This window comes from Panthera onca, chromosome A1 (genome assembly GCF_046562875.1).
Source record: "Panthera onca isolate mPanOnc1 chromosome A1, mPanOnc1 haplotype 2, whole genome shotgun sequence".
Classification (NCBI taxonomy): domain Eukaryota; kingdom Metazoa; phylum Chordata; class Mammalia; order Carnivora; family Felidae; genus Panthera; species Panthera onca.
In genome coordinates, this window is record NC_138339.1 from 168,839,986 (window position 1) to 168,855,142 (window position 15,157).

The 15,157-nt window shown below is 40.0% G+C and overlaps 1 protein-coding gene across 7 annotated transcripts in view; it reads left to right on the top strand.

The window, feature by feature from the left end:
- NALCN (sodium leak channel, non-selective) overlaps nucleotides 1-15,157 on the top strand; it is a 324,113-nt gene that overhangs the window by 254,331 nt on the left and 54,625 nt on the right. For 6 of the 7 annotated variants that reach the window (XM_060636745.3, XM_060636746.3, XM_078453191.2 and 3 more), the window contains one exon: nucleotides 1,155-1,228. In XM_060636745.3, the coding sequence (XP_060492728.1) occupies nucleotides 1,155-1,228 (74 nt within the window). Of the gene's footprint in view, nucleotides 1-1,154; nucleotides 1,229-12,431; nucleotides 12,519-15,157 lie in introns of all 7 variants that reach the window. The other variant, XM_078432139.2, reaches the window with a different exon arrangement.

Here is a 15,157-nt window from a genome sequence, read left to right on the forward strand (position 1 = left end):
TCAGAGCCTGGAGCCTGCTTCGGATTCTGTGTCTCCCTCTCTCTCTGCCCCTCCCCCACTCGCACTCTGTCTCTCTCTGTCTATTGAAAATAAATAAATGTTTAAAAAGATGAAAAAAACAAAAAAGATGAGCAGGACGTTGTCCAAGTGTTATCTCTGGTCTGACTATTGGAGTTACCCTTCCTAGTTATTTGTTATTATGAATCTGCCTAGGTTGGCATGCTTCCCTGTTCTTTCTCTGCCCTCTGATTGCCCACTTGAGTTTCCTGCGCACCTGTCACCCCTCTGACTTCTGCAACTATCAGGCAGGACAGAGCTGAGTTTGAGGAATCTTCTGGTTTATAGGCAGCCTCCAGGATTTTGTTTATCTTAGTGCTTTTCCCTGGAATAATTTCATCATTGCTAACTAGGAAGCAACCTTGAAAGCTCATCTCATTTGTCTCCATGTCAGTGGGCAAAGCAACTCCTGAACTCATCGTTCAGATTAGTACCAAGTCACAGGCTAAGACCCTGAAACAGGGGATGCCTGGGTGGCTCAGTCAGTTAACCATCTGACTTTGGTTCAGGTCCTGATCTCACAGTTCATGGGTTCGAGCCCCATGTCAGACTCTGTGCTGACAGCTTGGAGCCTGAAACCTGCTTTGGATTCTGTGTCTCCTCTCTCTCTCTCTCTGCCCCTCCCCTGTTTACACTCTGTGCATGTGTGTGTGTGTGTGTGTGTGTGTGTGTGTGTGTGTGTCAAAAATAAATAAACATTAAAAAAATAAAAGAACCTGAAACAGGTGTAAAGTGGATTAGAGAACAGTTTGCTGGACGATAGCAAGAAGCAGTCCAATATTTGTCTCAATGCTACATTCTCTGGATACTGAAAAGCCTATTCAGATGTAAGACATTATTACTAATGAGCACAGCCAATGTATCACCACCATAGTTGTGACGTGTGGCCCCACAAGCTTGTTTGCATTTCTGCCCAAATAAAAGTAAAAATAGAAGGTAAAATTAAAGAATAGAATCACTCATATAATGATGCGTCAGTAAAAAAAAAATTATGTTTGATGTTTTAATACTGTTCTCTATATAATGTATGTAATTATTTGTCAGTATATTATCCCTTCACATTCCAAAACTAATAACCCACACTTACAATTTTTCAGCTTCGCAAGTCTGTCTTCAGCATCAGGGCAAGGAATCTTCTAGAAAAAGAGACTGCAGTCACTAAAATCTTAAGGTAACACCATTAAACACTGATACATATTTAACCCTAGTGGGATTATATCCAGCAAAAAAACTCTTTTCTCTTTAATGAACTAATTTTCTGAGTATCAATATACACTTTCTGCTAGAAAGTAGGTCTGGGTAACTATGTAGTTACAAATAATGTCAAATACATCATTTATATCTTTCCTGGAAAAATAATATTTTATTAGCTCAGTCATGCATTTTTCTTTTCATGCCCATACACATAAATCGTTAAGTATGAACATTTACAAAAAGATGACTATAACTTACTTTTATTCTTCCATGTTTTATTTCTTTTGTGATATATAAGGGACAAATCACAATCTAAGGGGGAAATGGTAAGCTTTTTAGAAGTAATTATGATTTATTAACCTATTAAGAGTAAATGTATTTAAAACCTATAAGAATCAAAAGCATATCCATTTTAAAATGCTTATGAAAATGTGTAATTTCAACAGTGGTTTCTTAAACCTGCCTTGATGAAGTACCAGAAAGGAAAATCAGGCTAGCTACTTAAGAGTATTTTGCAAGACTGTGTCATAACGTGAAAGAGCATGATCTTTATAACAATGCACGAGCATTCGGAATGCTATTTATGGCGCACATATTACACAGGCGCATGTAACAATACAACTAAATACTGGAGGCTAGAAGGAGAATGGCTGACAAGGTGAATGGATGAATTTATACTGGGAAGACCCTTCCCAACTTATGCTGAGAGGAAGGAGTTAGACTGTCTTCTAGTCTACCTTTGTTCTAGGAATGGTCATTAAAGAGTTTTTGCCAGAGTGTATATCACAACTTGGATGACTGTAATGAGGAAATAAGGCTAATATATATGGTTTGAGACACTATTTTGAGTTTATAACAGTACTTGAAATTTGTGTGCCAAAAACAATCCTAGTAACTAGTCAAGACAGTATTCTGGTATTCAGTCTTTTATCTGCTGACAGTTCGCGCAGATATGAGTATGTGCTGCAGTGCCTTTTATGAGAGGAGAACAATCATTTCTGGGCTTATTATGTATTATCACCACAAAATATGATGAGATGATCATAAAAGGTCTGGTTAAATAGAGAAAGGAAAGCTTTCTCAGCAAATCTCTAACAACCTGCGTCCCAATTTCAGTTTGAGTCCAATTGGCTCAATCCTGGCATTGCCACCAGATAACGTCATGGGGGGCCGGCCTTGAATGCTGCATGGTACTCCAGGGTCTTTATCAAGCTGTAACTACTATACTAGATGAATTCCTGGCAGGATCAATCCCTAGCGTCTTGAAGATGCTCCTCTGTTCACACAAGACAGACCATGCCGTGCACTGACGGGGAAGAGAATTCAGCCTCCAATCCAAAGGACCCACGAGGGGATTGTAATACTCTGAGCCTGTATTCAGAGTCTACTTACCAAATTAGGAACCAAAATGACATTACTCACCTACCCAGAGTAACTACCTTCCTGAATGTACCCTGGGGCTCCCAGAGACTTCAGAGCACAGGCAGACAGGCATCCCTGGAAGAAGTCACTTCCAGAGCCTCACCTCTCTGTGAATTTTCTTAAATTTGGTCTTCCAGTTTTTCTTTTCCACTACCTTTTCCTTATTCACCTGCTCCCAGTTTACAAAAAAAAAAAAAAAAAAAAACACCACACACACACACACACACACACACACACACACACACACAAAACACAGTGAGACTGTAATTCATGCACAAGGAAGGTGAAGCTATGGTGCGTATTGATCTGGGTTGCCAAACACAGTGACTGTTCCCACGCAAGTTTCTCCAGAAAGGGGATCCCATTGGGCAACAGCTTATTGTCTATCTAGGTGACAAGTTTTTGGAAAACCTCCTTCCAAGAATTCATCTACCTTAGGGTTAGGCCTTAGAAATAACACAGACGTTATAAGAATTAAGGTCAATACGTCAAACTGATAGTTTCTTTGGGTGCACTTAGCTTTTTTCACTCATAATATAGTAGCAATGATGATAACAATAATAATAATAATAACATGTTATATGAGTTGAAAAATAAAGTCAGACTTTTTCTGACAGATTTGGCTCATCTGCTTGATTATGAAAGCTGACATCATGGTGCCCAATATCATAAAAGTGAATTTACTGGATGGATAGAACTCTCTGGTGTTTTCTCAAAGTCATATTAAAACACAGATGTAATTGTGCTAGAAATCACATCCTTTACCGCTAAATAACATTGCAGGGAGGGATTTAGCTGTTGATTTTTAAATGTGCAGAAGTGGTTTTAAAAAGAGAATATTGGTGGAGTTACCTGAGCCAAATTTTTAAGACTATTAGGGAATAGGGACGCCTTCAGTCTTGCCTAATAATTGTGTAATTTGAGGAACACCCAGACCCAGTAGCATTTTACTACAGCCCAGCATACTACAAACTGAGAGGCAACTGTAGGCTGCCAGAGCTGCTACCTGGTCAATCTCAGGAATAAGAGGCTACAATTAGAAAAAAATGAAGACTTTTTTAAGAATACAAATTTGATCTTTAGAAAAGCCATTTAGCTCTTTTTCTGTGAAAATGTTTTCCTTGTTGGTGCTACATTAGTCTCTGCAAGAATTAAGGGCAAGATGTCAAACTGACAGTTTCTTTGGGTGTATTTACCTTTTTTCATTAATTGTATAGTAGTAGTAATGATGATGACGATGATAATAATAATATATCCTATCTGCATTATAATGTAAGAAGGTCAAGAACTGATTGGGTCAATACCTATGGGTCCATGGGCATTTTTCTGTGCTATTTTTCAATGAACAACAACAACAAATGGAAAGAAAAACAAAGAAGAAGGGACAAGAGAAGTTAAAAAGAAAGAAAAGGAAAACATTTGCAGTCACTTCAGGGTAAGCAATTAAATAGGCCTACCCTATATTATGGCAGCAGATGAATGTGTTAACTAACTTTATTGGTGGCGATCACTTCACAATATATACGTACGTCAAATCATGTTGTATACCTTATATTTACACAACGTTATTTGCCAAGTATCCCTCAGTAACCTGGGGGGAAAAATGGCCACTCCCGTGACCCTTTGCATTTTGGAAGGAGGCTTTGAAAGAAGGAAAGGACAAGGAGGTACAGATTCTGTATCTTAATGGATGGGTCTGCCTTGATACAACAGAAAAGAAGTGCAGCAGAGACTTGTTTTAGTGCTCTGTCACTCTCGGTTTTCCTAAGTCTTCTATTTTCATAGCCTTATTGTCCTTAGTTTCATCTAAGAGGTTCCTCTTCAGGGAGGTAGGCAGAAGGTTATAGGAAGACACAGAAAGAAGACCTCAGCCAAATCATTTTGGCAACAGGTGGGCATTTGTGCTGATTTGGGTGCACAGAGAGAGAAGTCACATAAACTTTAAATCCAGTGTGATTTAAGAAGATACCATGAAATATTAGTGTCTTAGAAATAACTTTTAAAAATAACAAATATTTGGGGAAAATAATACAGAACAAATCCCTGATCTAAGGTATCTCAAGACCAGGCTGTGTAAACAGGTTAATTATTTAAATCCCTGATTTTCCAGGAATTAAAGATTGCAGGAGGTGATCTTCAGTGTCCACCTAATTCTAACGTAAGCTACTAGACTTGGTGTCACAAGGCCTGGACCAGCATCTGGCTCTGCTCCTCCATAACCTTAAGCCACTCACTTACCTGCTGCCTTTGCAGCATAGACTGCCCCAAATGGTCACCTGAATAATCTGTTGGTCAATCAGAGCAAAATTTAATACTCATCACAGTGAGGCAGACTCCCACTGCAACACTCTTAATAATACCTCACAAAAGATAGGTCAGGAGTGGATATTTGTAGGGTTTGGGGTTTGGGTTTAAGTGTAGTTAGTGATTGATACTGGGCAGAATTCTTGATGTAAGAGTTTAGACAGTTTCACAATATATACAAAACATCGAATCATTATTTTGTAATGCTGTAATGTGTGCTATAAGCTAATACAACATTATATGTCAATTATACCTCGTTTATTTTTATTTTTTTTTATTTTAGAGAAAGAATGCAAGTGGAAGAGAGGGGCAGAGGGAGAGAGAGAGAATCTTTTTTCTCTTTTTTAAAGTTTATTTTTTGAGAGAGAGCGAGCAGGGGAGGGGCAGAGAGAGAGGGAGAGAGAGAATCCCAAGCAGGCTCTGCACTGTCAGTGCGTAGCCCTATGTGGGGCTCGAACTCATGAACCGTAAGATCATGACCTGAGCTGAAGTTGGATGCTTAACTGACTGAGCTACCCAGGTGCCCTGAGAAAGGATCTTAAGCAGGCTGTGTGCTCAGCGTGGAGCCTGACACGGGGTTCAATCCCACAACCATGGGATCATGACCTGAGCAGAAATCAAGAGTGAGTCACTTAACTGACTGAACCACCCAGGTGCCCTGATATACCTCAATTAAAAAAAAAAAAAAAAAAGAGTGTAGGACTCTCCCGGATACACAAATAACAAGTACGTGTTATGGACAGGAACCATTACTTTTCTGGGGAGGGCGGCACTGGGAGTGGGGCACTTTAGAGAGGACATCCCTTTGCCACTCTGTGCCCCAGTGTTCTTTCCACCCCCTCTGGCTCCACCTTTCATTTGTCAGTTGTTCAGTGGAGTTTGCATGTCTGTTTTTCACTTTCCTTCTTGATGTGGGGTGATTTCTGAAAAGAAAGAAATCAGTGGTGAGTTTCTGCTGTCCTCTTCACTCCAGAAATCAATTCTATTCTGCCCTTGGATTTTTAGCCATATACATGTATTACCTTTAAAAATAAATACAACTAATTTTTATTTATTTTATTTTTTATTTTTTAATGTTTTTATTTATTTTTGAGACAGAGACAGAGCATGAGCAGGGGAGGGGCAGAGAGAGAGGGAGACACAGAATCTGAAGCAGGCTCCAGGCTCTGAGCTGTCAGCACAGAGCCCAACGTGGGGCCTGAACTCAGAGACTGGAAGATCATGACCTGAGCCGAATTCGGACGCCCAACCAACTGAGCTACCCAGGCACCCCAATACAACTAATTTTTAGAAACAGTATTTAAAAAAACAATGTTTAGGGTTGATGGACCCCGCTGGGCAGGGTCTTGGCCTGAGTGTTGATGAGTACCTATTATTTTTAGGTGATTGGTTTGACCAGTTGAGTGACATATTATGTAGAGACAGGGGCTGGTCCATTAGCCCATAACTCAGACGAATGGATTTTCAGAAAGTTCCTGAAGCTAACAATGAAATTACTTATTGGTTAACGGCCTTACAGTCTGAGACAGGAAATTCCTGGAGTGAATAGTAAAGTCATATTGATGGAGAGGCCTGAGTTCTTAGTACTGATAATTAAGCTGCGGGGCTGCCCGGGTCTCAGTTCTCAGGGGATCCATGTTTCCGTTTGAAACAGGATCCACGTTATTCCAGAAAAAAAGTATGCTCTACACCTTTACTATGAACAGGAAATTCAAGCTGACAAAGGGAAAAGTCAGAGAGAAAGGGGCCCAGAGTCTGAGGTATTTGAATCATTGGAGTCACCAGTGCCGTCTCCGCATAGTCATCTCTAATTTTTTCATTTGTGTTCTCCTAGGTAGTATTTTTGAAAATTAATCTATGTTGTAAGAAATAGAAAGGAACTTCTCCATATTTGTGGGAACTCTGTGAAAGAGACAGAAGTGGGGCATTTTTACAGAACTTGAGAATACGGTCCCTTGCTTGCCTGCAGGGGATTCACTGGGCACAAATGGGCATCTGTATTCTCTCTCTCTCTCTCTCTCTCACTCACTCTCTTTATTTTCAAGACTTATCTGGAGAGGATTGCAAGAAAGAGGATGTTCCACCACCTAAACTGTAAAATCCAGGGTTGCTGTTAAATTCACTCTGTTTTGACTCCGTCTGTACTGTTCAGCTCCACTAAAGAAAGCTTCCTTCAAAAAGCAGTGACCTTTTCACTACATCAGAAGATATCAAAACAAATAGCAGTGTGCTTTCAAAAGCGTCACTGCCTCTACTGAGATTTCTCTAATTCAGAGCCCTGAAATTGAGCAAAAATGCATTATCATTCCTGCTAGGCTGAATGCATAGAGAAATGTCAGAAAAAAATAATTAAACATTTTCTATTACTTTAGAATATTCCATCCCTTTGTGGTTTTTCCATCAGTAATTCACTAGTTAGGAAGTGTCTTTATAACCTTTTTTGAAATATCAGTCTAGCATAGTATTTGAATTCTGATATTTGGATCTACAACCAAATCTTCCTTGCCGTGAACTCATATTAATAATTCTTTAAAGTCTAAGGAATAGCCTTTAGTTGAATGCTACTTACTCCAAAAAAATTTTAAGTCTATTTAATGACATATGTGGGGTTATTTTTTCTCTAAGAGAATCATTTTTATTGACTACAAATACAATTGCTATACTACTTAAATATAAATAAAATCAGAACACATTTGTTAGGAAATAGATTTTCAAATGACATTAGCTGGATTTTCTTCTGGAAGGAAACGACTTGCTCATTCAAGAAATACTTCTGCTGCATCTTCTATGTGCCAGGCATTTTCCGAGATACTGGACACATAGATTATTCCCTCAAAGAGTTCATATTTGCCCTGAGCACATGATTATGACACTAGTCAGATGGAAGAGTCTTCAGTAATATCTCTAGTTCTGTGAACACAACTGTGACGAGAAAATTTATACAGAGCATAGTGATGGTTCCCTTACTGAGTGACTTTAATAATTGAAATCATTTATCTAAAATGTCTCATAAAATAAAGTGTTTTGTCCCCTAAACTATGTTTACATTATGCCATGAAAATGCCTTCCCAACATAAAGATAGAGGAGTAGGAAAAGGGAAATGGGAAAAGAATGAATAGTGAATATTTTTTAAGACCCACATATGATGCTAAGATCTTACACATATTATCTCAGTCAATCTGTACAATACACCTATTTAGGAAAAATACTATCATTACCCCTATGTTATGCGTGACAAAACTGAGTCTTAGACTGGGTAAGTACTTTCTCCCAAGATCACATACCATAGAAATGGTCTTGGGTATCACATCGATACCAACTACAATCTGATTTCCCAATTAGGCAGCCATATTTATGTGTCCTCAACAACTTATGAAACTAATCTCTCCCGTTTACTGGAAGATGACTGTGTGCTAAACACTGTACTATTTTACAACCTCTGTCTCACTAGGTCCTCATAGCAAACCCTGAAAGACAAGGACTATTAGCTCTGTTTTAGAGATGAAAAATTAAGTCTCAGGAAGCTTAGATAACCTGCCTAAATCACCTTGTCTAATGAATCAGGGAGCCAGAGAACCAGGAATCAAACCTTGGTCGGTGTAACTCCAAAATCCATGTATTAACTATGACTCTGTGCTTTTAAATTATAGAGGATCCTTTGTTTTCATCCACTCTATGGACAACCACTAAGGCCTTTGTTTTTCCCATACTCATGAATGCTTCTCAGGGTGTACAAACATGTTATGCATCATACAGAGTTGTCAGGTCAAGGGGAAATTAGAAGCTGAAATCTAGCCCCCACTGTACCTGCTAAGGCACACCCTCCTTGCCAGGCAGTGCCCCTGGCATAGGACTACATCCCTCCAGAGGAACAGGCCTCTTTTCCCAATTTATGCAAAGGCACTTTGTGGTCTACAGGCATCCTTGCTGTCTGGGGCAGCTTAAGTAGGACCATAACCCTCTCCAATCTCATTCCTCTCCCTCCATATTCTCCATAAAACTTCCTGTGGTAGAGAGGAACCAGCTTTAGCCATCTGGGGCTAATAGAGGTGTCTTCATGGAAGATCTTTTGCTGGATATCTGTTGCAACTCAAACCTCAGGCCCTGATGGATAAGTCAGCTCAGGAAAGCTCATATCTGGACTGAAATTGTGTGGCCTTCTTGACTCTGACCTACAAAGGTCACCTCATTCTTGTTCAAATCCAAATAGTCACATAGAGTATGCTGTGGCAGTATAGTAGAAGTGGAAAGAGGACAGGCTTTGCAGTTAGCCATGCTTGGCTTTGAATCCTCTGAGTCATGGTTAAGTCCTTGGAAAGTCTCAATTTCTTATGCCTTTCAAGTGGAGGTATAAGCAACCTCATAGGAGTAAATGAGCAGTGTCTATCACTTACTCAGTGGCTCAGTAGCCAGTCTGGGTTGGCATTCTGGCTCCACCCTTGTGCTGGTCTTGCTAACATTAAAAGCATCATCAGCTCATTTGTTCACATCATTTGGTGGATACACTCCCAAACTAATAACATAGACTCATCAACCAGAGTTGGCATCACCTGTAACTGACTGAAAGTCTTGGGAATGGAGACCCACGGTCTTTGAAATGTCTCAAGTGCAACTATGACATTCTCTGCCCTGCTTGGATGGGCCAGGAAAAAAATGGTCTTATCTCAGAATTGGGAGACCTAGCCAAACAGGTAGAGACAAGCATGTTGCAAAGAAAAGGGAGAGGGAGAAGTTGAGGGCATGGTCACAAGTGTTGGTAAAGGTGAGCCTGATTGACTTGGCAGGTGGAAGAGTGAGAGTAGGATTTAAATCAAGATCTCTGCAGGATAAGAGAGGCTGGTGATCCGGGCATGAGGAATGGCTGGAAGAGAACATAGACCTGCCCTCAGAGGCACCATTAGCAGAAGAACAATACTGCCATGGTGGAGACAAGCGTGACATTGTCTTCTGCATGGGTTGTAAGTGCCTACCTGGAACTTAGGTGTGTGCATCACTTTGGAGCCCCGCAACTTCTAGGCGGTGAGGACTTAGCTAGGGCTCCTCTTTCATAGGCTGTAGGCTGAATGAGAGTGTTTTTGTCCTCTGGCCTTTTGGGTCCTGTTCTGCCACGGCTGCCTCCCTGGGGCTCAGGACAGATGAACTGACACCTGAGCTCTCCTCTAGAACAGAACCATCTAGGTCACATTCCTCTGGAAGACAGATGAGCCTGATATTACAGAGACTGAGGAGATGGTGGAGTTTTCTAGAGGAAGGAGTTCAAATTAAACCCCTGTGAAGCCCTCCAAGGGGCCACCCGTTCCTGTGCACATCATTAGCTATATGACAAGGGAAATTTGAGGAAAGGACAAACGGACCTCTTCATTCTTATTCTGTCCTCCCCTGTCTAGACCCAGAGCTCCCAGCTCTCTGAAGCTGGCCCAATTAAATGGAAATCTAAGCGAGCTTAATAATGCAAAGCATTAGCATCTTACCCCGCGAGTGCTCCTTCCCATCTGACAAGCTCTCCTTTTCAAATTCTTGTTTCATCATTCAGCCTAGCAATTCAGCAGCTTTGGATGAGGTCATGTTAGTTTCCTGCAGCCCCACGTTCTGGGCCCGACTAGCACCGCTTGGAGGGGCTGAGTGCTTTGTAACCTCTCACAGATCTTCCCGTTAGACTTGCCAACCGCTCAGTGGAATGCGCTCCAGCACAGGAGGGGAGGATGCTAGAAGGACCCTGCAGGAGAGAAGCACAGGTACCCATGAAGCTGAGTTTTTGTCAGCCTCCTGACAGAGCAACAACTTTTTATGGCAAACATTTGGCAAGAATCACCCAAAGTTTTTGGGAAACAGAGTATCGGGTATTAATATACTCAATATTAATAAAATATTAAATTATTAACATCTAATTTATTAAAGATTCTGTTAACATATGTAATGTATTTGTAGATATTAATGTATTGAATACTAATTATTAATATTGAATATATTACCATCAAAACATTGAATATTAATCAAATATGTAATTAAATATTAGATATTTTCATAACTATTTATCTGTGATTCTATTAAGGCTGCTTCATTGTTGGTTTTTCATATTCATGAGATTTAAAAACTCTTGTAGACTAGTTGAAAGACCATTTGGAGATACAGAAACTAAGTAAGTATATGGAACTTAAGTGTATTCAGAGAGCAATGAGAAGATAAGATCTGTGGGTATATGCATTTGTATAAAACATAAAGAGGCAAAGAGGCCAAATAGAACTTCATTTAAGCAAAATAATATATATATTTTTGCTTTTTTAAAATCAAACTTTCCGGAGTGCCCGGGTGGCTCGGTTGGTTGAGCATCTGAGTTTGGCTCGGGTCATGATCTCACGGTTTGTGGGTTCAAGCCCGCCCCACCCCACCCCCCCCCCACCCCACCCCCCCCACCCCCCCCTGCCGCGTTGGGCTCTGTGCTGACTGACAGCTCAGAGCCTGGAGCCTGCTTCGGATTCTGTGTCTCCCTCTCTCTCTGCCTTTCCCCTGCTCATGCTCTGGCTCTCTCTTTCTCTCAAAAATAAATAAACATTTAAAAAAATTTTTTTTTTAAATTAAATCAAACTTTCCTTGAACTTTTCTTAGTTTCATTGAGATATAATTGACATATAACATTGTATTAATTTCAGGGGTACAACATAATAATTCGAGGAGATTTGTATGTATTATGAAATGATTATCACGAGAAGTCTAGTTAACATCCATTATCATGCACAGTAAAGTAATATATTTCAAAGACATTTTCCTAGTTGTTTCCTGATTTGTGGTAATCAAAATATGTTATATTTCGTTGAGATTGTACATGACTTGTACATTATTACAAAGTGATTATAATTGTGCTATGGATCAGGAGAGCTACTATTAAATTTTACCCAACAGATGCAGCAAACTATTTTAACAGGGTTTCTCTTTTACTCTTTTATCATTGGAGCATAAAGCAATAAGTAGTATAAGAAAATTCATCTCAGTAGAAAAATTGGTTCATATGGTTTCTGCGACATTTGCAAAATTTCATTTTTGTTATAATAAAAAGTTCAATCTTTACATTGTAGTTTACGTTTTTCTGAGACAGATGGAGCATTACCAAATTTAAACCCTAGTGTGGTGTGGGGTTTCAGACATTCTATTTGCTGAATTTTAATAGATGCACTAAAGGCAGGGATTGCCCACAAGCTGATTGTCTTTTTTATGTATCATACCTGCATACGATAAGACACTAAGGCTTCTCTTATGTTTCAGTCTACAACAAGGTTCTGGTTGCCCACATGTTTACGTGTGTACTAATGACAACATTGTTATGAATAGCACAAGACTGGAAAGAACAAATCCGCTGTTGCTATTAAAGAGCCATATCCATTTACTCGGGACTGGGCCCATTCACAAAGGAGTGGGGTAGTCACTCCATAAAAATGCAGCTTTTTCCTCACCTCAGCAAGAGGCCATTACAGAGGAGCTCACCTGTTAACGTCTGCTGTTGTCTTCACTTTGGAGGATCTCATTGTCACTCTCCTGGAGGCAGGTGAGAGCCCTTTCCAGGAAATACTCATCCCCCATTCTCTTACACCATTCTACAGCCACGGTTTCCCGTAATTACCACAGAAGGACTGTTTTCCTGTTTTCTGTCGATGTGATTACATTATATTAACCTACATCTGATAATACTTTGCAGTGTGTTAACTTGTGGAGCCCAAGGTTGGAGTAAAATCCCTCCAACGTAATGCTCTGCAGATTTACACTGCAGTTCCTTTAAATGGTAATTACGCTTAATACCAGATGGTTTCATGCAATCTAACTTTTCTATAATGAATGAAAATAATTCGAAGACTCATAGGCCTCTCTCTTTCATTACAGAATGTACAGGCTTTTCCCACACCCTTGTTCTGGAACATTAAGAAAGAAGATATGGAGAGAGAGAAGAAAGAAACCGAGGACCCCCTGCTACTATTTCTATAAACAACTAGTGGTGTTTAAAGGCTAATAAAGCTCCAAAGATCTCTCTTATAACCATAATCTTTGGGCCAATTTAAAAATATTTGTGATGGAGAAATGTCAAGAAAAATAGAGACAATTTCTTAAGACATGATTCTCTTCCCTCCACCTCCATAAAAGACTATATATATATATATATATATATATATATATATAGCTGTCATATAAGAGGCAATTGAAATTCCACAGCACAAAGGCAATGCAGAGAGAGGAAGAAAAAAAGAATCAATCTTTCATATGTTTTTCTCAAAGGCTTGGCAAGAAACCAGGGGTAATATTTTTGCAACTGGGAATGTGTGTTTGCTGAAGAATATTCCCACATTTGAATCATCGTCAGGGGTCCTAGTCTTGTTTTACTTTCAAAGGTAGAGAGGGCATAACATTAACCCCAACTGGGAAAAGGAAAATGCCTCACTGTAATTCTCCTCCAGGGAGCAGGAATAAAGGGATTACACATGCCTGCATAATGGAGAATTTCCTCACTCAGACAAGACAAAAGACTTCATTATTTTTCACCAGACACTTGAAGCCTTGTGCCTCCCAGTTCCAGAAGACAAGCAGGCAGACCAATTTTTTTTGTATCAGACCACTAGATGGAGTTTCTAAGAAACTGGCTTGCTAGTTCTTGCCATCATGAAGAGATATGGGGAAGATGATGAGATCCTAATACCACAACTCTGTGGTCTTTCCCCTAAGGAAAGCTAGACTGTCCCTCAAGTTCGTGGTGTGTATTTTCAATACTGTTAGCTTTGCTTTTTCTCTAGGCAACAAATAAGTGAATGTTTTCATCCTGAAAATGTATTTCTTTTATCTTCAGGGGAGACCAAAAGGCAACTAAATTCTAATGAAAAATTTAAAGTGGCAAAATATAACTTAATTGAATATTCAAATACTTTTCCTTCTGACTAGGTCTATTACTGAGGAATTTTAATGATGTGTGCATTCTTATTGGTAAAGTTGTAAAAGTCTCAAAATCCTTACTTATTTACTATTTCAGCTCGGTAGTAGATTCATATAAGACACCGTGTGTGGGGACCATGTTCCCAGGGACAGATCAGATCTCCCATTTAGGAAATTGAAATGAGTTCAGCTCTGCCTCATGTAGGCTTGAAGGTCTCCCTTCACAGTCACAGAGACTATAGATAAAGATTTATAAATTTTCTACCTGCAAGAAGCAATGTCTGATTTTTTTTTTTATTACTATCTCAGGGCCTCATCTGTTATAGGTGTGCAGCCCATTTCTTGAGTAGCACAGTATTCTAACTGGAGATAAAATCACCTTCCCCTTTGAAAAGCATATTTCAAACACATGCGGTGTGTGCTATTTGTGATTATTTCCGTGCCTCATAAGCGTGAAGTGATCCAAAAAGAAATTAAAATGTTTGATCTTCGCAATATTTCAAGATTCACTCATTTCACAAATATTTATTAAGCACCTACTGTGTACAAGGTTAAGTAACAAGTGAGCAGTAACTAAGTCACCTCTGCTCTCTTAGAGCTTTTTGGAATGAGGCACACACAAGGAACTGAAAGACCAAAGAGGTTGACTGGCCGGAGCGGGGGGTCCCTGATGGTTAAAAGATGAGGCAGGTCCTATGGGACTTTGAAGTCATGCTGAGCTGATTGTCTTAGTCTTACTCTGAAGAGCAATAGGGTTGTTGAAGACTTTAAGACAACGATGACGACTGTCTTAGTTGCCAATTGCTGTATAACAAGTGACTCCAAAGGTTGGTGATTGAAATAACACAGATTAATCTCACAGCCTCAGTCAGGAACCTGGGTGTGGCTTAGCTGGGTCTCTCATAAGGCTGCAGGCCTTTTGACTTGCCTGGGAGGAATCCCCTAACTAGCTCACTGTCACCATTCTTTTTTTTTTTTTAAGTTTATTTATTTATTTTGAGAGAGACAGAAAGGGCGTGAGTTGAGGAGGGGCAGATTGAGGAGTTGAGGAGGGCAACTGCCCTGAGGAGGGCAGTTGAGGAGTTGAGGGCAGTTGAGGAGAGAGATTGGGAGACAGAATCCCAAGCAGGCTCCACACTGTTCAGCACGGAGCCTGATGTGGGGCTCGAACCCATGAAACCATGAGGTCATGACCTGAGCTGAAACCAAGAGTCTGACGCTCAACTGACTGAGCCACCCCGGCACCCCTCTCATGGTTCTTAATAAGAT